Source organism: Pseudophryne corroboree, chromosome 2 (genome assembly GCF_028390025.1).
Source record: "Pseudophryne corroboree isolate aPseCor3 chromosome 2, aPseCor3.hap2, whole genome shotgun sequence".
Taxonomy (NCBI): domain Eukaryota; kingdom Metazoa; phylum Chordata; class Amphibia; order Anura; family Myobatrachidae; genus Pseudophryne; species Pseudophryne corroboree.
The window spans coordinates 217,263,177-217,288,887 of NC_086445.1; the positions used below are offsets into that span (position 1 = coordinate 217,263,177).

The 25,711-nt window shown below is 45.1% G+C and overlaps 1 protein-coding gene across 3 annotated transcripts in view; it reads right to left on the reverse strand.

The window, feature by feature from the left end:
- The window catches only part of OS9 (OS9 endoplasmic reticulum lectin), a 124,656-nt gene that overhangs the window by 93,708 nt on the left and 5,237 nt on the right, over nt 1–25,711 (reverse strand). For all 3 annotated transcript variants that reach the window (XM_063952316.1, XM_063952317.1, XM_063952315.1), the window contains exons 2-4: nt 13,121–13,297; nt 12,875–12,938; nt 9,328–9,404 (exon numbers count right to left, since the gene is read on the reverse strand). In XM_063952316.1, the coding sequence (XP_063808386.1) occupies nt 9,328–9,404; nt 12,875–12,938; nt 13,121–13,297 (318 nt within the window). The remainder of the gene's footprint in view (nt 1–9,327; nt 9,405–12,874; nt 12,939–13,120; nt 13,298–25,711) is intronic.

Genomic DNA, 25,711 nt, shown 5'->3' on the forward strand with positions numbered 1-25,711 from the left:
TGTCCCCCCCCCCCCCCCATCCAAGGGCGGCGGATGGGGGGCCGATAGCCTTTTGTGATAAAAAAAAATAAATAATATTGTTTTTTGGAGCAGAACCACAAGTCCCAGCAAGCCTCACCCGCAAGTTGGTACTTGGAGAACCACAAGTACCAGCATGCAGGGGGGAAACGGGCCCGCTGTTACCTGTAGTTCTACTACAAAAAAAAATACCCCCAAAAAACACAATGCACACACCGTGATAGTACAACTTTATTACATACATGCACACCTACATACACATACTTACCTATGTTGACACGAAGCAGTCGGTCCTCTTCTCCATTAGAATCCAGGGGTACCTGTAAAGAATCCAGGGGTACCTGTAAATAAACTTATACTCACAAACAATCCAGTGTAGATCGGTCCTCTTCTTTGTTTGTAATCCAGGGACTTGGTAAAATAAAAAAAAAACCCGAAAAACACGACGTGGCGCTCCCTGATTGGCTGAAGGGACCCTCTTTGACAGCAGTCACAGGGGGTCCCGCCAGTCGGGGAAAGGGGTCCCATGTGTAAACATGGGACCCCTTTCAGTACGTGGATCGGGTTTTTAATTTTTTTATTTTACCAAGTCCCTGGATTACAAACTTAAAGAAGAGGACAGATCTACACTGGATTGTTGTGAGTATAAATAAGATTTTACTCACCGGTAAATCTATTTCTCGTAGTCCGTAGTGGATGCTGGGACTCCGTAAGGACCATGGGGAATAGCGGCTCCGCAGGAGACTGGGCACAACTAAAAGAAAGCTTTTGGTCCATCTGGTGTGCACTGGCTCCTCCCTCTATGACCCTCCTCCAGAACTCAGTTAGGATACTGTGCCCGGAAGAGCTGACACAATAAGGAAGGATTTTGAATCCCGGGTAAGACTCATACCAGCCACACCAATCACACCGTATAACTCGTGATACTATACCCAGTTAACAGTATGAACAATAACTGAGCCTCTCAACAGATGGCTCAACAATAACCCTTTAGTTAAACAATAACTATATACAAGTATTGCAGACAATCCGCACTTGGGATGGGCGCCCAGCATCCACTACGGACTACGAGAAATAGATTTACCGGTGAGTAAAATCTTATTTTCTCTGACGTCCTAAGTGGATGCTGGGACTCCCTAAGGACCATGGGGATTATACCAAAGCTCCCAAACGGGCGGGAGAGTGCGGATGACTCTGCAGCACCGAATGGGCAAACTCTAGGTCCTCCTCAGCCAGGGTGTCAAACTTGTAGAATTTAGCAAATGTGTTTGACCCCGACCAAGTAGCTGCTCGGCAAAGTTGTAGAGCCGAGACCCCTCGGGCAGCCGCCCAAGAAGAGCCCACCTTCCTCGTGGAATGGGCTTTCACTGATTTAGGATGCGGCAGTCCAGCCGCAGAATGTGCAAGCTGAATCGTACTACAGATCCAGCGAGCAATAGTCTGCTTTGAAGCAGGAGCACCCAGCTTGTTGGGTGCATACAGGACAAACAACAAGTCAGTTTTCCTGACACTAGCTGTCCTGGAGACATAAATTTTCAGGGCCCTGACTACGTCCAACAACTTGGAAGCCTCCAAGTCTTTAGTAGCCGCACGCACCACGATAGGTTGGTTCAAATGAAAAGCTGATACCACCTTAGGGAGAAACTGGGGACGAGTCCTCAATTCTGCCCTATCCATACGGAAAATTAGATAAGGGCTTTTACATGACAAAGCCGCCAATTCTGACACACGCCTGGCCGAAGCCAAGGCCAACAGCATGACCACTTTCCACGTGAGATATTTTAATTCCATGGTTTTAAGTGGCTCAAACCAATGTGACTTTAGGAAATCCAACACCACGTTGAGATCCCAAGGTGCCACTGGAGGCACAAAAGGGGGCTGAATATGCAGCACTCCCTTAACAAAAAAGTCTGAACTTCAGGTAGTGAAGCCAGTTCTCTCTGGAAGAAAATCGATAGAGCCGAAATCTGGACCTTAATGGAACCCAATTTTAGGCCAATAGTCACCCCTGACTGTAGGAAGTGCAGAAAACGGCCCAGCTGAAATTCCTCCGTTGGGGTCTTCCTGGCCTCACACCACGCAACATATTTTCGCCAAATGCGGTGATAATGGTTTGCGGTCACTTCTTTCCTAGCTTTAATCAGCGTAGGAATGACTTCCTCCGGAATGCCCTTTTCCTTTAGGATCCGGTGTTCAACCGCCATGCCGTCAAACGCAGCCGCGGTAAGTCTTGGAACAGACAGGGCCCCTGCTGCAGCAGGTCCTGTCTGAGCGGCAGAGGCCATGGGTCCTCTGAGATCATTTCTTGAAGTTCCGGGTACCAAGCTCTTCTTGGCCAGTCCGGAACAATGAGTATAGTTCTTACTCCTCTTCTCCTTATTATCCTCAGTACCTTGGGTATGAGAGGAAGAGGAGGGAACACATAAACCGACCGGTACACCCACGGTGTCACTAGAGCGTTCCCAGCTATCGCCTGAGGGTCTCTTGACCTGGCGCAATATCTTTCTAGCTTTTTGTTTAGGCAGGACGCCATCATGTCCACCTGTGGCCTTTCCCAACGGATTACAATCAGTTGGAAGACTTCTGGATGAAGTCCCCACTCTCCCGGGTGGAGGTCGTGCCTGCTGAGGAAGTCTGCTTCCCAGTTGTCCACTCCCGGAATGAACACTGCTGACAGTGCTAACACGTGATTTTCCGCCCATCGGAGAATCCTTGTGGCTTCTGCCATCGCCGTCCTGCTTCTTGTGCCGCCCTGTCGGTTTACATGGGCGACTGCCGTGATGTTGTCTGACTGGATCAGTACCGGCTGGTTTTGAAGCAGGGGTTTTGCCTAACTTAGGGCATTGAAAATGGCCCTCAGTTCCAGAATATTTATGTGTAGGGAAGTCTCCTGACTTGACCATAGTCCTTGGAAGTTTCTTCCCTGTGTGACTGCCCCCCAGCCTCGAAGGCTGGCATCCGTGGTCACCAGGACCCAGTCCTGTATGCCGAATCTGCGGCCCTCTTGAAGATGAGCACTCTGCAGCCACCACAGCAGAGACACCCTGGTCCTTGGAGACAGGGTTATCAGCCGATGCATCTGAAGATGCGATCCGGACCACTTGTCCAACAGGTCCCACTGAAAAGTTCTTGCATGGAACCTGCCGAATGGAATTGCTTCGTAGGAAGCTACCATTTTTCCCAGGACTCACGTGCAGTGATGCACCGACACCTGTTTTGGTTTTAGGAGGCCTCTGACTAGAGATGACAGCTCCTTGGCCTTCTCCTCCGGGAGAAACACTTTTTTCTGTTCTGTGTCCAGAACCATCCCCAGGAACAGTAGACGTGTCATAGGGACCAGCTGTGACTTTGGAATATTTAGAATCCAACCGTGCTGTTGTAGCACCTCCCGAGATAGTGCTACCCCAACCAACAACTGCTCCCTGGACCTCGCCTTTATAAGGAGATCGTCCAAGTACGGGATAATTAAAACTCCCTTTTTTCGAAGGAGTATCATCATTTCGGCCATTACCTTGGTAAATACCCTCGGTGCCGTGGATAGACCGAACGGCAACGTCTGGAATTGGTAATGACAATCCTGTACCACAAATCTGAGGTACTCCTGGTGAGGATGGTAAATGGGGACATGCAGGTAAGCATCCTTGATGTCCAGTGATACCATGTAATCCCCCTCGTCCAGGCTTGCAATAACCGCCCTGAGCGATTCCATCTTGAACTTGAATTTTTTTATATATGTGTTCAAGGATTTCAAATTTAAAATGGGTCTCACCGAACAGTCTGGTTTCGGTACCACAAACATTGTGGAATAGTAACCCCGTCCTTGTTGAAGGAGGGGCACCTTGACTTATCACCTGCTGGGAATACAGCTTGTGAATTGCCTCTAGCACTGCCTCCCTGCCTGAGGGAGTTGTTGGCAAGGCAGATTTGAGGAAACGGCGGGGGGGGGGGGGGGGGGGGGGGGAGACGTCTCGAATTCCAGCTTGTACCCCTGAGATACTACTTGAAGGATCCAGGGATCCACCCGTGAGCCTGCCCACTGATTGCTGAAGTTTTTGAGACGGGCCCCCACCGTACCTGGCTCCGCCTGTGGAGCCCCAGCGTCATGCGGTGGACTTGGAGGAAGCGGGGGAGGACTTTTGCTCCTGGGAACTGGCTGTATGCTGCAGCTTTTTCCCTCTACCTCTGCCTCAGGGCAGAAAGGACGCGCCTTCAACCCGCTTGCCCTTATGGGGCCGAAAGGACTGTACCTGATAATACGGTGCTTTCTTTGGTTGTGAGGGAACATGGGGTAAAAATGCTGACTTCCCAGCTGTTGCTGTGGAAACGAGGTCCGAGAGACCATCCCCGAACAACTCCTCACCCTTATAAGGCAAAACTTCCATGTGCCTTTTAGAATCTGCATCACCTTTCCACTGCAGAGTCCATAACCCTCTCCTGGCAGAAATGGACATTGCACTTATTTTAGATGCCAGCCGGCAAATATCCCTCTGTGCATCTCTCATGTATAAGACTGCGTCTTTAATATGCTCTACGGTTAGCAATATAGTGTCCCTGTCTAGGGTATCAATATTTTCCGACAGGGAATCTGACCACGCAGCTGCAGCACTGCACATCCATGCTGAAGCAATAGCTGGTCTCAGTATAATACCCGTGTGTGTATATACAGACTTCAGGATAGCCTCCTGCTTCCCATCAGCAGGCTCCTTTAGGGCGGCCGTATCCGGAGACGGTAGTGCCACCTTCTTTGACAAGCGTGTGAGCGCTTTATCCACCCTAGGGGATGTTTCCCAACGTGACCTATCCTCTGGCGGGAAAGGGTACATCATTAGTAACCTTTTAGAAATTACCAGTTTTTTTATTGGGGGAAGCACACGCTTCTTCACACACTTCATTTAATTCCTCAGATGGAGGAAAAACTACTGGTAGTTTTCTCTCCAAACATAATACCCTTTTTTGTGATTCCTGGGGTAACATCAGAAATGTGCAACACATTTTTCATTGCCTCAATCATGTAACGTGTGGCCCTATTGGAAGTTACATTAGTCTCATCGTCGTCGACACTGGAGTCAATATCCGTGTCGACATCTGTGTCTGCCATCTGAGGTAGCGGGCGTTTTAGAGCCCCTGATGGCTTTTGAGACGCCTGGGCAGGCACAGGCTGAGAAGCCGGCTGTCCCATATTTGATATGTCGTCAAACCTTTTATGTAAGGAGTCGACACTGTCGCGTAATTCCTTCCACATAACCATCCACTCAGGTAATGACCCCGCAGGGGGTGACATCACATTTATCGGCATCTGCTCCGCCTCCACATAAGCCTCCTCATCAAACATGTCGACACAGCCGTACCGACACACCGCACACACACAGGGAATGCTCTGACAGAGGACAGGACCCCACAAAGCCCTTTGGGGAGACAGAGAGAGAGTATACCAGCACACACCAGAGCGCTATATAACACAGGGATGAACACTATAACTGAGTGATTATCCTATATATATATATACTATATATATATATATATATATATATATATATATATATATATATATATATATATATATACATACACACACACACACATATACATACATACATACATATACTGCTGCGCCTAAATTTAGTGCCCCCCCTCTCTTTTTTACCCTTTGTAGTCTTGAAACTGCAGGGGAGAGCCTGGGAGCGATCCTTCCAGCGGAGCGGTGAGGGAAAAATGGCGCCAGTGTGCTGAGGGAGATGGCCCCGCCCCTTTTTCGGCTGACTTTCTCCCGCTTTTTTATGGATCCTGGCAGGGGTATTTTTCACATATATAGCCTCTAGGACTATATATTGTGATTTTTTTGCCAGCCAAGGTGTTAATATTGCTGCTCAGGGCGCCCCCCAGCGCCCTGCACCCATCAGTGACCGGAGTGTGAGGTGTGCATGAGGTGCAATGGCGCACAGCTGCAGTGCTGTGCGCTACCTTGTTGAAGACCGAAGTCTTCTGCCGCCGATTTTCAGGACCATCTTCTTGCTTCTGGCTCTGTAAGGGGGACGGCGGCGCAGCTCCGGGACCGGACGATCGAGGTCGGGCCCTGTGTTCGATCCCTCTGGAGCTAATGGTGTCCAGTAGCCTAAGAAGCCCAAGCTAGCTGCAAGCAGGTAGGTTCACTTCTTCTCCCCTTAGTCCCTCGTAGCAGTGAGTCTGTTGCCAGCAGATCTCACTGAAAATAAAAAACCTAAAATATACTTTCTTTTCTAGGAGCTCAGGAGAGCCCCTAGTGTGCATCCAGCTCAGCCGGGCACAAGATTCTAACTGAGGTCTGGAGGAGGGTCATAGAGGGAGGAGCCAGTGCACACCAGATAGACCAAAAGCTTTCTTTTAGTTGTGCCCAGTCTCCTGCGGAGCCGCTATTCCCCATGGTCCTTACGGAGTCCCAGCATCCACTTAGGACGTCAGAGAAATTGTATTTACAGGTACCCCTGGATTTTACTGGAGAAGAAGAGGACTGACTACTTCATGTCAACATAGGTAAGTATGTGTGTATGTAAGCGTGCATGTATGTAATAAAGTTGTACTTTCACGGTGTGTGCGTTGTGTTTTTTTGGGGGTATTTTTTTTGTAGTAGAACTACAGGTACCAGCGGGCCAATTCCCCCCCCCCCCCGCATGCTGGTACTTGTGGTTCTCCAAGTATCAGCTTGCGGGGAGGCTTGTTGGGTTCTGCTACAAAAAAAAAACAATATTCTTTTTTTGTCACAAAATGCTATCAGCCCCCCATCCGCCGCCCTTGGATGGGTAGGGGAACAGCCTCGTGCTTCACCCATGGCCCTTGGGTGGCTGGAGGGGTGACTAGTTGGTGATTTAATGCCAGGGCCACAGGGACCTATATAAAAGTGTGTCCCGGCTGTGGCATTATCTCTCTGACTAGTGGAGCCCAGTGCTGGTGTTAAAAATACGGGGGACCCCTACGTGTTTTGTCCCCCGTATTTTTTGCACCAGGACCAGGCGCAGAGCCCGGTGCTGGTTGTTAAAATATGGGGGAACCCCTGTAAATTCCCCCCCCGTATTTTTACAACCAGGACCGGCTCAAAGAGCCAGAGGCTGGTTATGCTTAGGAGGGGGGACCCCATGCAATTTTTTTTCAGGATTTTTTACACTTTCAACACCCCTTCCAACTGAAAAACATGCACTGATCTCTCCATATTATTGTAGTCCATAAAAAATATAATATTCTTTAAAAAAAAAAAAAAAAAAATCAATCAATTAAATAATACTTGTGGCTCATAAATAGACAAACCAAGTAGATAATCCCTTCAAATATAAATAGATACGCTATTAGCAATCCAAAAAGCACCAAAGAATACATATTAAAAAATTTTATTAGATCACGACAGAAAAATTAGGCGGAATGAAATTGACGAAATGGCTGTCGAAAAGCACTGTTGTCAAATCGACATTCTTTAATTGAATATACTTTTGTCGAAAAGCCGCATTTTTAACATTGCAGACATGTCGAATTGCAAAAAGTCGAAAATGAAATGGCAGGTTTTTCGTTGAAAAGTACTGTATTGAATTGTCGAATCAAAGTAGACAGTTTTTTTGTGTCGAAAATGACCCGTTTTTCGACAATTTCGGCAATTCGACCGCAATTGAATATACCCCTATATGTAAGCAAGGAAAGGAGAGTCAATAGAAGTAGAATATATATTTTTTCAGTAGTAGTTTATGCTAAAGCGGAGTATATATATGACAGTCTGGAATAGGACTGAAAGTCACGCTATTGTGATGGATTTATTATGATATCCCGATAGGCGGGACAGAAGCATACCGACCATCAGAATTCCGACAGCACCACAGAAAGTACCGTAATCCTCCCCCTGATCCCTACCCTAACCCTCCCCAGTGGGGTGCCTAACCCTAACCATCCCTTTCCCGCTGCCTAACCCTCCCTTATGGGTGCCTAACCCTCCCCGCTGGAGCCTAACCATCCCTTCCCCGCTCCTAACCATAACCTTCCCATCCCTGCACACTAATCCCCCCCCCCCCCCTTCTAATGCATAAACCTAGCCTCCAACCCCTCGCAGCAGGACGCGAGTGCATCCCGCTATAACGACGATTGGGATTCCGGGCGTCTGTATTTTGACGCCGGGATCCCGACCTCTGTTGAGATTTTGACGCCAGTCTTATGCCGTTGTTCGGGATTCCGGCGCAGGAATTTCGACCTCCAGGATCTTGTCCGGCGGCATTTCAACTGCATCCCATTGTGACATGCAGCAATCGGACATTTTACCTAAAGCAGTGATCTCCAACCCGTAGCTCGCGAGCTACCGGTAGCTCGCCGTAGTATTTTTGGTAGCTCACAGAGCGCACAGACTGGCACTCCTCCTCCTTTCATTTTTAATATGGTGCCGGCCGTCAGCCAATCAGAGCTCGTAGACCGGCAGTGGCGGCACCTGATTGGCTCACTTACCGGCACCATATTTTAAATGCCCGCCGCCGGCGGAGACTGTCACCCTCACCGCAGCCGCTCTCCGCATTTCACAGGAGAGGCGCGCGCTGCGCTCTCCTCCCCTTCCGTCCCTCATACAGGAGGAGCAGCACCAGCGGCAGTAGAAGCCAGCAAGGGTTAGCACTGTGTGGGGCACTGTATCGGACACTGCGGGGAAACATTTTATCTGGCGCTGCGGAGGGAATTGTATCTGGCACTGCTAGGGGGCATTATTTGTGTATCTGGCACTGCTGGGAGGCATTATTTGTGTATCTGGCACTGCTGGGAGGCATTATTTGTGTATCTGGCACTGCTGAGGGGCATTATTTGTTTATCTGGCACTGCTGGGGGGCATTATTTGTGTATCTGGCACTGCTGAGGGGCATTATTTGTGTATCTGGCACTGCTGGGAGGCATTATTTGTATATCTGGCACTGCTGAGGGACATTATTTGGAGTCCTGTTGGAGAAAGTGCACTATATAAATAAAATTAATAATAATAATAATAATAATAATAATAATAATAATAATAATAATAATAATATTATTATTATTATATCTGGCACTGCTGGGAGGCATCATTTGTCTATCTGGCACTACGCGGGGGGGCATTACTTGTAGTTGCAGGAACGCAGGCGCATTAGGGGGAGGGGGTAGCTTCTTCAGAGGTTTTATTTTCCGAAAGTAGCTCACACCCCAATTAAGGTTGGAGACCACTGACCTAATGCATGACTTTCATTATTGATTATCTACTTTAGGAAATCCACGTAATTCAGGCTTAAAATTACAAACAGTAGTAGCTTGCACATGGATGATAGACAACAATCCAAATAGTCTCACCTTTGCAGTCTCATTATCCCAGTCAAATTCTGACTGATAGTATCCAAGATATAGTATGTCTCCTTTTACCTCGGTTTCTAAAAGAAGAAAAATAATTTTACACAAAGAAAAGAACTAGAAAGCTTCAATTTCTTATTTTTCCCCCCCCAGAGGATGATGTGGGTGAGCCCTTATGAACCCCTACATAACCATGAGAATTTATTTGTTCGAGACCAGGACACATTGGTTAAACTGCAAAATATTTGACACTAGTCTACCTTATAACCCTTTTACAACAAAGAAATAACCCGGGTTATTGATGGTGAAACGTTTGCTGTAACATAGAGACTGAAATATAAACCTCGGTCCAGTCACGTAGGAATCTAACCCTGGTAGCTACAAGGGCCGAACCTGGGAAAGACCCGGGTAATAATACAGAGCAAATGCGTGACCCAGGTCATGCTAAAAGCTTCTGGACAGCCATCTCACCGACACGTGGAGATGATGTCATTTCCAAGCACCGACAGAGAAAAAACCCGCCATTAACCTGGATCTGGCCTGCGGTGTGACACGGCTTGAAACAGTGTTTAATTACCCAGGTCGGACCCATGGTTTTGCTGGAAAAGGGGCATCTGTGGCTCTTGCATAATTTATTTCCAAGGCAGGAAAGGTCTTTCTTTTGGCATCATAAGTGCATTACGTATGGCAAAAACAGCAAGATGGGTAGTGGGGGAAGATGTGGGTCTGTGTCTAGTAACTACTAGTTACCAGACATATATAATGCATACCTAGAAAGTTTTCCAGATTGATTTCTGTCATGTTGCACTGCACTGCAGGTGGGGCAGACGATGTAACGTGCAGAAAGATTTAGATTTGGGTGGGTTATATTGTGTCTGTGCAAGGTAATTACTAGCTGCTTTTGCATGTAGCCCACAAATGTTAGACAGCTTTATTTTTACACTGCAATTTAGATTTCAGTTTAAACACACCCCACCCAAATTAAAACCGGGTGCACACTAGACATCATTTTAAACAAATTTTTCGATAACCATTCGTCAAATTGGGAATGTCACTAGCCATGACATGCTGCAGAATGCCGCAAATGATTGAATCGCCCCTTGGAAAAGCATAAAGGGAAAACAGCATCAGAGAGCCTAATTCATGTTTGTACGGAACTGCACAACAGCAAGAAAGCGGCTATGCAATTCCATGTGATTAAAATTCAAATGTAGTAGATGGTGTCTGTAGGAGATAGGTGCTTCTTGCACGTGATGCTTCTGGGCAACGGTCTGTGGACGATGGCACAGAACTTGGACCCATCACGCCTTCAAAACAGGGACCTCACCAGTTGCAGTCCCCCCAAACGACCCAGCATGCTGCGGCTGACAAAGGGCTGCAAGCGATACCGAACAACCCGTTCTGCACATGCGCAGAATGGGTCTTGCCCCTGTGCAGACCCCACACCATAGGATTTGTACGTAAACCATCAGGTACATTAAAGTCATGATCTGGATTATTCTATGATTTTGCTTCCTTCATAGTATTTGCTTTGAGTATCAAAACTAAATACATTACTTACCTAGACAGATTAATTATTATTATAAAATATAACAACATTGGCTGAGACAATATTCATGAGGGTGTTAACATTAGAATTATTGAGGAACCATGACAACACATCAATCTCTTCTGCTTCATACACTGCCTGATGCAGCCGACAGGACACTCAGAAAATATTCTGTTGGATGGACATGCTGGATGATCCGGCATGCCCGGCCGATGGATATTTTCGGATTGGTCTGCAGTGTAGAATCTACAATTATCTGGGCTATACTTCAATATTAGGTGGATTGGCCAGATAATGGTAGCATGTATGCCCAGCATTAGTTATGATTACCAGTTCCTAGTAAATGTATAGGCTGTATTGTCCAGGTCATCAATTAAGTAATTTTGCCTCCAATTCCCATTTATACCCCTTTTACATCGAGCTTTTGACCCGGGTTAATCTGGGTCGCAGCTCAGTGTAAAAGGGTTTACCTGGATTGAACCCTGCTTGCTTGCTTGCAGGGTTGAATTTAGGAAGGACCCTCGGTCGAGGTGCAATATAAACGGGTAAGCCAGGTCGCTGCGGCCCAGCACCCATTCCCTGAATAGGAAGAGCAGGTGCTTAGTGATCATTTGATCTCCAAGCACCGCCTCCTCACGCGTTGACGGTGAAGTCACCAACCCGGCATATTGCATAATCCATTTTTCTAGTAACACAGGAGAGAGAGGGGTGTGGACACATTAATTAGGTAGGGCTTACCTGCAAGTGGGCAGTTTCTTTAAACTCCCCCTTAAGAAATGTAGTTTGCAGAAAACAGGAGTGGTGAGCCACAGTGCCAGAGTAATAAAAGGCTGCTCACAAAAAAAAAAAGACACTTGGGATAAAAACTCTTTTCTGTACCATTATTTTCTGAATAACACGGCAAGACCTTGACGAACTATACTAAAGACATCAATATTTTATTTGTTTTGTTAACACCATTGGAGCAATTCTCTGGCTCTAGGTGCATTTCAGTTGTGCACGTTCTTATCTTATGATGTATGCAGAGTAAGTACATAATAAAGTACAATCAAAGATATAAAACCATGATCATGTTCAGATAGATGATATAGAGTGGTATCCAATTAGCCGCAATAATGCTGCGGCCGCAAGAAATGGGGTTTTCATGTTTTTTTAATTTTAGCACTGATTTTTTATCACCCCTAACCAATTCCTTTGTTAGAAAAACAACTGTTTTTATCTCGCGAACATACATCAGGCCCGAGAAAAGCCACGGACCTATGTATTTTCGCGGCACTTTTGTGAAAAAAAAAAAAAGGGAGGTACTTATCCAGGATTTGGCTTCGCCTGCTTGAGATGGTGTGTTGAGAGAGGATGCAGGGAAAAATTATGGTGTGGCTGAGAGACGCAGGGGGGAAAGGGTATGACTGAGCGGCAACGCAAGGGGGGATGGTGTGGTTGAGAGACGATGCATGGGTCAGGGAGTGACACAGGTGGCACGAGTCTGGTTGAACTGCTGATGTATGATGATGACCTTGTTAATATTTCTACACAAACAGGCATCTTCCAGATGATGTGATGTTCTACATGAATAGTGAATACAGACGGAAGACGCTGTCTGCCTTAGAGGCTACATCTCTTCAGAGGTTCCCCATTGTGAGAAACCATCGTATAGTTATAATGCATATGAAATTTTCAGTGAGCACGCCCCCTCTGGCATGTGGCCACGCCCATTTTTCTGGGCACACACATAGTTTTAACAAGTGTTTTTTTTAATGGGGGGCGCCGTTCACAATTTTGCTCTGGGCGGCAAAGACCCTAGTTACGCCTCTGCCGATAGCCCCCGCGGCTAATTGGATACCGCCCTATATGGTACCCTTATGACTGGCTAGCCCCCATCAAGTGTGATGTTATTAGACATTTTGCTAGCAAAATGTACCTACAACGTTTACATAATGCTGGTAACATGCAAGATTAATTTGTATTATCCTGTAAAGCATTATTCAGCAATATGATATATACCTTCAATATGGTATTGTTGTATGTGTTTTCCATAACAAAACTCATAGGTCCACCAGTCTTTAGTCTGAAAAGAAAAAATGCACTTGCTTTAAAACTGCTGCTTAATATTTAATTAAGTTAGCAAAAAACAAAACAAAACAAAACACAAAATACATTTTTGTCTTCTATTACACACAGTTATCATTGAATACGACACCTACACAAAGGAAACCAAATCACTGGTATGTTGTACACTAAAACTCCTACCTTTGTCAGACATGGGGCTGCTTCCATAGGCTTCAAAAGATCAGCTATTCCAAGCCCCGAGTAGGCCTGAGATTCTTCATCCTTGTCCTGCTGGAATTTCACAGCAACCGCTGGGAGCTTGCATTCATAATTCTGCTTGTACTTTGAGGAAATCGTCACAATGCCACCAGCTTTACTCTGCATTTGCAACAAAATATAAAATTTAATAATCATTAATAATTTCCCATTAAATCATTAAGCTTTTTGGGGCACGAAACCTTAGTTCTGCAAAACATAGATTACAGTATTTGTACAATGTAAAATAAATATATGTACAGACACTCAAAACTTTGCTTTCTGTTAGATTTGCAGTTGATTTCTCTTATACGGTGCAATAAAATCTACTGTATGAATGTTACAACACTGAAAAGCTAAGGTATAGCTCTGGTTTCCAAGTGAAGCATTTTGTACAACAATGTTAAAAAAACACTGGACTTTGACATTTTAAATAAAATCAGTTTATACTCCGCTCTCCCGTCTAAATGTTGAACGTGCAGGAACAAAACAAAAAAAAAAAAAAAAGTTAGCAGGACAGAACCCAATTTTTTTTTATTTTAAGAATAGTAAAACAAAGCAAAAAAAACAACAAAAAAAACGTTTAACTAGAGGGTAAATAGGGTGTGAACTCAATGCCCTCCAATGGATTCAGAGAAAAACACTAAAATTTGTAAACGTACAGTAGGTCCAGTGGAGCACCTCGTAAAGTAGGTCCAGTGGAGCACCTGGTTCAAGCAAAGTTCCATGTTTCACCATCACTAGCCAGTCCAGTATCACAAACTGCACTTGGAACACTTCTCTTTAAAGCTTTTGAAGAATAGCCATCTGAAGATAAACGTAACTTAATTGAAGTCTAAAAGACACCTGTGGATCCCTGGTCCTGGAGCAAAATCAATCCAACCTGTAGGTCATGTTGATGCATAGGAAACGATTGCTGAGCAGTTTTCCACTCCTGGTATGAACATGGCCATTATTGCCAGAATATTTTGTTCTGCACAATGCATGACCTTGAATGTATTCAATGCAAGGAAGCTCTTCGTGTCTAACTGGGTAAGAACCAAGCTTTATTTCTCAAAATGTATAATCCCCATGTGCCTACAATATCTGTGCCATTGGTTGGAATAAAACTGTGCCCACCTCATCTGATGATATAAAAATAAGTTTCCCCACAATGATTAACATCTGACTACATACTCGCAGGCTCTAAATTTTATATATACATGGAAGACCAATAATGAAGATATGGGGGTATATGCAATTGCGGTCGAATTCCCGAAATTGTCGAATTTCGGGTCATTTTCGACCAAAAAAAAAAAAATTTGCCTATGCAATTCAGTGCTTTCCGACCAAAAAACGGACTTTCAAAATTCGACTTTTTGAAATTCGAATTTTTGCAAATTCGACTTTTCTGCAATGATATAAGTGCTGCAATTCGACCAAAGCATATTCAATTCAAGTTTGGAAATTCGACAGCAGTGCTTTTAGACAGCAAATTCGTCATTTTCAATCCGCCACACTTTGGAGGGTGAAAACAAATAAAAAAAATGTAAACATGTTTTTTTTTTGTGTTTTTTTTTTTTGGGAATAGCAGATCTATTTATATTAGAAGGGATTAGGTACTTTTTTTTTTTTTTTGGAGGCACAAATATTATTTATATATTTTTTAAAATATTATTTTTTTTTATATTGCTGGAACGGTAAAATCCTAAAAAAAAAAAATGGCATGGGGTCCCCCCTCCAAAGCATAACCAGCCTCGGGCTCTTCGAGCTGGTCCTGGTTCTAAAAATGCGGGGGGAAAATTGACAGGGGATCCCCCGTATTTTTAAAACCAGCACCGGGCTCTGCGCCTGGTGCCAAAAATACGGGGGACAAAAAGAGTAGGGGTCCCCCGTATTTTTAACACCAGCATCGGGCTCCACTAGCTGGACAGATAATGCCACAGCCGGGGGTCACTTTTATGCCGTGCCCTGCGGCCGTGGCATTAAATATCCAACTAGTCACCCCTGGCCGGGGTACCCTGGGGGAGTGGGGACCCCTTCAATCAAGGGGTCCCCCCCCCCAGCCACCCAAGGGCCAGGAGTGAAGCCCGAGGCTGTCCCCCCCCATCCAATGGGCTGCGGATGGGGGGGCTGATAGCCTTTTGTGATCATGAAAAGAATATTGTTTTTTCCAGCAGTACTACAAGTCCCAGCAAGCCTCCCCCGCAAGCTGGTACTTGGAGAACCACAAGTACCAGCATGCGGGAGAAAAGTGGGCCCGCTGGTACCTGTAGTACTACTGGAAAAAAAATACCCAAATAAAAACAGGACACACACACCGTCGACAGTAAAACTTTATTTCATACGTCGACACACACATACTTACCTATGTTCACACGCCGACATCGGTCCTCTTCTCCATGTAGAATCCACGGATACCTGAAAATAAAAGATCAATATACTCACCTCAACCAGGGTCCAGAGATAAATCCACGTACTTGTAGAAAATAACAAACCGGACACCCGCTCCATGCCGGACTGAAAGGGGTCCCATGCTGACACATGGGACTCCTATCCCCGAATGCAGAGAGACCTCTCAGTGACAGCTGTCACAGAAAGGTCCCTTCAGCCAATCAGGAAGCGCTACTTCCGTGGCGCTCACCTGATTGGCTGTTCGCTGTCTGTGCTGTGACAGCGCATCGCAAAGCCGCTCCATTACTTTCAATGGTGGGAACTTAGCGGCTAGCGGTGAGGTCACCCGCCGGTCAGCGGCTGACCGGCGGGTGACCCCACCGCTACCCGCAAAGTTCCCACCATTGAAAGTAATGGAGCGGCTTTGCGATGCACTGTCACAGCACAGACAGCGAACAGCAAATCAGGTGAGCGCCACGGAAGTAGCGCTTCCTGATTGGCTGAAGGGACTTCAGTGACAGGAGTCACGTGATGTCCCGGCATTCGGGGAAAGGGGTCTGATGTGAAAGCATTGGACCCCTTTCAGTCCGGTATGGAGCGGGTATTTGCGTTTTTTTTTTTTTTTACAAGTACGTGGATTATCTCTCTGGACGTGGATTTATCTCTGGACGCTGGAAGGTGAGTATAATTTTTTCACAGGTACCCTCGGATCGTCGGAGACCGTGGCAGTCGGCGTGTCAACATAGGTAAGTATGTGTGTGTCGGTAGTGTGTAATAAAGTTTTACTATCAAGGTGTCTGTGTCCTGTTTTTATTTGGGTATTTTTTTTCCAGTAGTACTACTACAGGTACCAGCGAGCCCGTTTTTCTCCCGCATGCTGGTACTTGTGGTTCTCCAAGTACCAGCTTGCGGGGGAGGCTTGCTGGGACTTGTAGTACTACTGTAAAAAACAATATCTTTTTATTATCACAAAAGGCTATCAGCCCCCCCATCCGCAGCCCATTGGATGGGGGGGGGGGACAGCCTCGGGCTTCACCCTTGGGTGGCTGGGGGGGGGGGGACCCCTTGATTGAAGGGGTCCCCACTCCCCCAGGGTACCCCGGCCAGGGGTGACTAGTTGGATATTTAATGCCACGGCCGCAGGGCACGGCATAAAAGTGACCCCCGGCTGTGGCATTATCTGTCCAGCTAGTGGAGCCCGATGCTGGTGTTAAAAATACGGGGGACCCCTACTCTTTTTGTCCCCCGTATTTTTTGGCACCAGCACCAGGCGCAGAGCCTGGTGCTGGTTTTAAAAATACGGGGGATCCATGCCCAATTTTTCCCTGCATTTTTAGAACCAGGACCAGCTCGAAGAGCCCGTGGCTGGTTATGCTTTGGAGGGGGGACCCCACGCCATTTTTTTTCCGGGATTTTCCCGTTTTTTCCCGTTTTTTTAAAATCGCGGCAAAATCCGCCAAATCGACCGATTTTCGCCCGCGGTTCTGGCGAATCCGTTTTTCATTGAATATGGTGAATTCCGGCAGCCACCTGCCAGAATTCACCTGGCGAATTGAGTCGGAAAAAAAAACGGCGAAAAATAGCCGCGATTCGCCGTGAATTGCATATACCCCATAGTCTAGTGTTCTAGAGATATCTAAAACACACGAAGTATATAATGCCCCTCATTTAGAGATCTCAAACCACAGATTCCAGTAGAAAAGCACACTGGCTCCCACCACAGCAAGCGTTTGGTTAACTCAGCACCTGTTATGTGGACAAAATTGGCTGAGGGCTTGGTCACAGTTTTATTTTCCCTCTGTGCTGTCCTCCTTGATGGGCAGGGACTGCTTCCTTAGAATCTGGGACTTCCCATTACTAGTAGCACAAAAAAAGATCAACAGCAAACCTTAGCAAATTATACCTCATGGGTCTCTTCCTTTCTGTAGTATCCAATCACAAAAAACACAGGAGTCTTCTAAAGGTGGGTACTGACCTAAAGATATATCTGCAGATGGCAGTTGTTCATACACATTGACCAACCACCACTGCCACCTGCAGATATATCGGTTGTTGGGGACATTGGGCAATAAATCTTTCCTCCGTACACACTGGCAGATCATCCTCATGTTTACATAATGGGCTGCCGTTCTAAAGAGCACACAGGTAAAATAAATAGGCCTTTTTTCTCTGTGTTCTCTCCCACTGTATCGCCCGATTTAACCAATTTGTATGAATTACACTTTTTGTCCATTTCCCAGTGTTTGGGAGAAAATGATCGATTGTCATTTGCTCTCATCCATTACCAGTTTTTAATTTCAACCAGCCAGATCTGACAGATTATCTGACAGTTAATTGTGGGCAATTGCTTCAATTTTAAAATGCACCTAAAGAAGCAAATTTTACCACAATTGTATCTACCACTGGTGAATAAAAATATGAAGTGTGAACAAACCTCACCATTGTTGTCTGCTGTAAATAAATGCATTGTTTAAATGTAACAGATGTAACTGGGAAAGGACACGGTAATTTCAGACATAAAATACATGTCTGATTTCTCTGAAAACTCCAACAGATATTTATTCTATACTTTTTTTTTTTTTTTACAATAAAGCATAAACCACACAGATTGATTTAGTACAATTTTCAGGAGGGTCATGCTTATTACCTTTTAATGGATTGTATGTGTAACAGACGTAACCCGAAAATTGTCACAGACGTAACAATCAAATATATTAATCAGGAAATGAAAAAAAAAAAAGCCCCTTGCACAAACTAGTACAGGGTCATTTACCTTTCTAACAATGTTTTCAGATGGGTACCATATCTCATCATCTTTGTTATAACTTTCACTAACATAAAACCACATGAAACACGGATTATCAACATATAATTTCTGACAGTACATGTTTTTTACCTTTGTTTTCAGAAAACAGCAATGGATAATCAGTGGTCACAATGTCTGCCTGATGCCTGGTAGCCATTACTGAAATCAGACAAAATGGCAGCATGTCATGTGACACACTGTTACCAACCCATTTAACTACTATAGACTATGACTGGTACACTGGAAAATTCGTTTTTTTGAATATTTCAACTTTATTTTTTCATGACCCATGACCACTTTTGGTTGGAATTGCCCTTGTATAGTGTACAGTGCATCCTGAAAGTATTCACAGTGCTTCACTTTTTCCACATTGTTATGTTACAGACTTATTTCAAAATGGAATAATTTTTTTCCCTCCAAATTCCCTTCACACAATTCCACATAATGACAACGTGAAAAGTTTTTTTTGAGATTTTTGCAAATATATTAAAAAACTAAAATCACATGCTCAGGTGCATCCTGTTGCCACTGATCATCCTTGAGATGTTCCTACAGCTTAATTGGAGTCCACTTGTGGTAAATTCAGTTGATTGGACATGATTTGGAAAGGCACACACCTGTCTATATAAGGTCCCACACTTAACATTCTATGTCTGAGCACAAACCAAGCATGAAGTCAAAGGAATTGTCTGTAGACCTCCGAGACAGGATTGTCTCGAGGCACAAATCTGGGGAAGGGTACAGAAAAATATCTGCTGCTTTGAAGGTCCCAATGAGCACAGTGGACTCCATTACCGGTAAATGGAAGAAGTTCGGAACCACCATTCCTAGAGCTGGCCGGCCATCTAAACTAAGCGATCGGTGGAGAAGGGCCCTAGCCAGGGACGTGACCAAGAACCCAATGGTCACTCTGTCAGAGCTACAGCATTCATTTGTGGAGAGAAGAGAACCTGCCAGGACAACCATCTCTGCAGAAATCCACCAATCAGGCTTGTATGGTAGAGTGACCAGACAGAAGCCACTCCTTAGTAAAAAAACACACGGCAGCCCACCTGGAGTTTGCCAAAATGCACCTGAAGGACTCTCAGACCATGAGAAACAAAATTCTCTGGTCTGATGAAACACAAATTAAACTCTGATGTGAATGCCAGGCAACATGTTTGGAGGAAGCCAGACACCGCTCATCACCAGGCCAATACCATCCTTACAGTGAAGCATGATGGTGGCAGCATCATGCTGTGGGGATGTTTTTCAGCAGCAGGAACTGGGTAGACTAGTCAGGATAGAGGAAAAGATGAATGCAGAAATGTACAGAGACATCCTGGATGAAATCTTACTCTTGACCTCAGACTAGGGCAACGGTTCATCTTTCAGCAGGACAACGACCCTAAGCACACAGCCAAGATATCAAAGGAGTGGCTTCAGGACAACTCTGAATGTCCTTGAGTGGCCCAGCCAGAGCCCAGACTGGAGACCGATCTCTAGAGAGATCTGAAAATGGCTGTGCACCGAAGCTTCCCATCCAGCCTGACGGAGCTTGAGAGGTGCTGCAAAGAGGAATGGGCAAAACTGCCCAAAGATAGGTGTGCCAATTTTGTGGCATCACATTCAAGAAGACTTGATGCTGTAATTGCTGCCAAAGGTATAACAAAGTATTGAGCAAAGGCTGTGAATATTTATGTACAAGTGATTTCTAGCTATATTTTTAATACATTTTCAAAAATCTCAAAAACACTTTTTTCACGTTGTCATCATGGGGTGTTGGGGGTAATTCCGAGTTGATCGCACCAGGAACTTTGTTAGAAGTTGGGCAAAACCATGTGCACTTCAGGAGGGGCAGATATAACATGTGCAGAGAGATTTGGGTGGGGTGTGTTCAAACTGAAATCTAAATTGCAGTGTAAAAATAAAGCAGACAGTACTTACCCTGCACAGAAACAAAAGAATCCACCCAAATCTAACTCTCTCTGCACATGTTATGTTATATCTGCCTCCCCTGCAGTGCACATGGTATTGCCCAACTGCTAACAAAGTTCCTGCTGCGATTAACTCTGAATTACCCCCATTGTGTGAAGAATTTGGAGGGGAAAAAAAATGAATTTATTTCAGTTTGAAAGAAGGCTGTAACATAACAAAATGTGGAAAAAGTGAAGCGCAGTGAATACTTTCCGGTTGCACTGTATGCCCAGCCTAAAGTTGGGTACACACAGTACGATGTGTAGCCACCGATGCTTCAGATGCTCCTCGGGCCGACATACAGGGCGGCAATACTCAGAGCGATGCGGCGCGCGCGCGCTCCCTATGCCCCTGCCCCCCGCATAGCGCTGCATGGGTTCGGCAGCCACTTCCCCTGACCTTTTGAACATGCAGTAAGATCAGGGGAAGCAACGGGCGACCCTATGGGAGCGTGCAATGCCCAATACACACGGAACGATTGGTCGACCAATCGTTCAGCAACGCCTGAAGACTTGTAATCAGTTTTCTAAGTCTTGGTCCTGTGAATTTGACTAGCAGAAACCACCAAAACATAAAAGTTTAATCAACAATAAGACCAGCATTCATATTTGCATCCTGCAAATATTCTATGCCTGTTTGGGTGTAGTATGTTATGCCGGCGGTCGGGCTCCCGGTGGCCAGCATACCGATGCCGGAATCCCGACCGCCGGCATACCGACAGCTGTGCAAGCGCAAATGAGCCCCTTGCGGGCTTGCTGCGCTCGCCACGCTGTGGGCACGGTGGCACGCGAAGTGCTCCACGCTATCTATTCTCCCTCCAGGGGGGTCGTGGACCCCGAAGAGGGAGAAAAGCTGTTGGTATGCCGGTGGTCGGGATTCCAGCGCCGGTATGCTGGTCGTCGGGAACCCGGCCGCCGGCAAACTGAAGACCACCCGCCTGTTTGTTGTCACTACATTGGACCTAAGCCTCCCTGACAGCCACTTTTCAGCAGCATGACTGCCCAAGCAGAAGCTGTAATAGCTTACACCGGCCACTACATAGTCTTAAGAACAGCTTCTAAATTTATATTCATAATGTTATTAAAGGCTGTAGTATTCAGGCTTAGAAGAATCCTGGCCTAGGGTTAGGCTGCCTCATTGGATTAAACTAAGAATAATAAACCCCAAAAACACACACATAAGGCTGTACACTCCTACACACCAAAGGCTGCCAGCAATTTGTGGACCCTTACATTTCATTGAAAACAGAAGAGGTCACCAGTTGACTACCTGATCTGGCAGTGTAGCAACTCTGGGCCTGATTCAGAGGTGGATGCACATGCAGCGTGACTGCTTACTTATGCTTGTATATGCTATAATGATTATCATCATCCTTTATTTATATGGCGTCACAAGGGTTCTGCAGTGCCCAATTACAGAGTACATAAACAAATAATAATTAAAACAGGAAAACAGCAACATACAGTTGATGACAATATAGGACAAGTAAACATAGCTACATCAGCAGATGACACTGGAATAAGTATCAGGTGGCAGAAGACTGCTGGATTTGGTGCGGTTGAAGATTAAAGTAAGAAAAAGGATAAGCACATGAGGGAAGAGGGCCCTACTCGTGAGAGCTTACATTCTAAAGGATTATCATGTAGGATAACAATAAGCAATGACATTATATCCAGTGGGGGTGGGCAGTGGTGCAAGTAGAAAAAATGTCTTATAGGTACTGTGCGCGCGCCCCAAAAAAATGGGTGTGGGCCACATGGGGCTTGGTCAATTAAAATGGGGGCGTGATACACATATTTGGGGCCAGATACACATATGATCCCAAAAGTGCCAAATACACGTTCCCCCACAGTGCCAAATACAGAAATATCCCCACAGTGCCAGAACTACATTGCTCCAGAGTGCCCCCCCCTTCCCGCTGCCTCGGTCTGTTGCTGCTATGTGAGGGGAGGAGAGCACAGCACCTCTCCTGCCCCTCGATGATCGTGAAGTCTGATCCCCAGCGGCAAGTATCTCAAATGAGGCGCCGGTTCGTTAGCCAATCAGAGCTTACGGACCAGCAGCCAATCAGGAGCCGCAGGTGCTGGTCCGCGAGCTCTGATTGGCTAGCAAACCTGTGCCTTATGGAGATTCACCCCGCTGCAACCAGACATCACAGAGAATTGAGGGTCAGGAGAGGCACTGCGCTCTCCTCCCCTCACATAGCAGCCAGCGGGATGCAGGTATGGTGGACGGCCCGCCGTACCGCCATACTTGCAGCACTGGGGGTGGGAAGTGGAGAAATAAAGGGAAATATTTAAAATGATGGAGGGGGTAAAATAATAAAACCAAAATACTTAGTTTTTTCACAGCGGGAGCTATTTATCATGGATTTTTTAATGCTACTAAGGGGGGGGGGGGGGGGGGGGTGTATAGGGTACTATTTTTTATATTTTATTAAAAAAAAAAATTAAAATCACTTAATAAAGTTAAAAAGTAAGAATTTCGGAGCAGTTTTGTGGGGAATAAATGGTCGGTTGAGTGGTTAAATACAGGAAAGCATCCTTCTATGCAGCTGCATCCACCTCAGAATCAGGCCCACATTGTGGTCATCAACATATTTTTCTTCACACCCCCTAGCGGCACGCAGGAAAATTAGTGATGTTACTCCTACCATTATGGCCAAATATGTGCACATCTGACCATTGTGAGATGTTCGTAGCACATTGCCCCTAAATGAAACAACCCTTTAGATGGGTTGGATTCGTGTAACCGGCGGCTGGTCACCATACCGATGGCGGGATCCCGACTTTTCCCCACTCCTGTTGGTCGGCATGCCGACTGTCAGGCTATTCACTGTTCGGGATCCTTGCGTCGATATAGTGACCGGCAACCGCATCCTCTTTAGATGCATGTGTGTTCACAGTGTCACAGAGAATATAAATTGTAAAATGGACAGGGGCAAAGACTGAATGTTTTAGTACAAGTGCTGATTAATAAACATATTAAATGTTAGAGGGGAGGGAAGTGAAACCATGTAACAGAACAGTTACAGACGGGTTTTCCCCTTGAATGCACTGCTGTACTATATATATCTTTGCAGTCATGATTTCATTTACAGTTTTGCACCTTAAATCAAAACACAAGGCTTCCTTTGTAATGGGACACGCAGGAAAGCAGTTCATTTTGTATTTAATTTGTGAAGGTGTTTTTTTTTTTTTATGTCATCCATGCTAATGTCACAGGTGTGGAGTTTTTTTGTTTTTGTTTTGCTTTTAAGTACTAATAATGCACTACCCACAAAGTAATATTTTTTATTCAGGAAGGGGAAAAATGTGAACACTTAGGTCACTGATTATATTACACAAAACTTTGCACAACTGAAGTAGTGCTATCACAGGAATAAGTACCTGCATGTGCCTGTGCTCATAAGGGGCCTGATTCTGAGTTGGACGCGCATGCAGCTATCTTTGGGGGTAATTCTGAGTTGATCGCAGCAGGATTTTTGTTAGCAATTGGGCAAAACCATGTGCACTGCAGGGGAGGCAGATATAACATGTGCAGAGAGAGTTAGATTTGGGTGGGGTGTGTTCAATCTGCAATCTAATTTGCAGTGTAAAAAATAAAGCAGCCAGTATTTACCCTGCACAGAAATAAAATAACCCACCCAAATCTAACTCTTTCTGCACATGTTATATCTGCCTCCCCTGCAGTGCACATGGTTTTGCCCAATTGCTATCAAAAATCCTGCTGCGATCAACTTGGAATTACCCCCTTTGTGTCTTTTTCAACAGTAGACTTTATGCAAATGCTGCTACAAAGTCCTTTTGTGGTGAATATCTGCATATGCAAGATCTGAGTTGCCCACTTTCAGTACCTAGTGCAAGTTTAGAGACGCATCAGCAAACGTGCAGCAGCTCCATGGCAGGTGCAGATTATCTGTTAAAATATGGACTCCTATGTGGGTAGTTCTGTGACTTCAAACAACAATTAGTGACACACCCATAAGACAATATTTGGGGCAATTCAATGGTTTGCTTTTCCGTTTGGGCGTCTAATTTTCCCTTTTTAAACAGGCTGTTTAGACACCCACACCAATAGTCACAATTCAATAGTTTTTTTTTTGGGTGCCAAAGTCCGTTTCTGGGCACCCAATGTGGCTCCTACCTTTAACATGGATTGTGCAATTTTTTCAGAATGGGCGTCTTATCTGAGTTTTGGCGTCTACTGTCATCTTAGGGTGGGAAAGCGGGTCTCGGGGAAGCAACAGCCGCCAGGTGGGTGAGCGGTGGGGGCACATTGTAAGCTGCAGCTCTGCAGTCTATCGCAGACGGTTTACAGCGCAGAACACACCCTTTGCGAGGGGATAGTGTGTTTGAGCATCCAAATGCTCCGCCCAATAAAACATTTGAATTGCGCCCATCTGTGAAGCCGGAACGTGTTTGAATGACACGCAAACAGCAGGCGGAGTTATTAGGCGCCACAAAAATAAAACAATCAGCCCAAATAGGATATATTTACTAAAGTGTGGGTTTTTAGAAGTGGAGACGTCACCCATAGCAACCATTTAGATCTACTTATTTATCTAGCACCTGGGTCATTCCATGTCGGTTCACCCAGGCATGACACCCACTGACCCAGATTTTCATGATACTTTGTACACTTGATACTACCACAGAGCTACTAACCCATATCAACTTTTTCTTCTCTAGGCCTCACAGTTTTCAAGATATAGGGGGTCAAATTTAGAAAAATTACTGGGAAATGCCACTATTGATGCTCTGCTTTTTCTCAGTGCCCAATCCACGTATCACTTTGAAATTTTGACCCTTTGTCAATCAAAATATGGAGATTCCAGTAAAAAAAATGTTTGATCAGTCCTCCATTTCATTATACATTCCTTTACTTCATACTTACTTTTTTGGTGCAAAAAAGTGGGTTTAATTAGCATTATCAACCTAAGTATACTTTAAAAGGCTATGAAAGAAAAATAATAGGATTTTAATTGCCTGTATGAGTATTTTAATTATAATTATCTCGTTATAAACTAAAATTAGGTATAATTTTGCCTGTTGGGAGTATTTTCATTTGATACTTCCATGTATATGTGCAGATTTTTAATTACACATAGGGGGAGTATTCAATTACTAGCTGCAATAATCCTTTTTTTTTTTTTGCACGAAAAACTGTGATTTTACTTCAAATCGTTAAAGACCCCTATTCAATTAGCCGCAATAATTTTATTGTTGATAATTTTACAGTGAATTTCACTTCCCCTACTCTAAGCAGGTGCAAAGTTGGGAAAAATCTCTATTTTAAAAAGGTAAAAATGTCAGGATTTGGTTCAGAGCCCCCTAGGACACCCCTCCCTCCCCTAATGACTAAGTAGGCACTTTGACGTTTTTAATTATATTTAGCTGCCC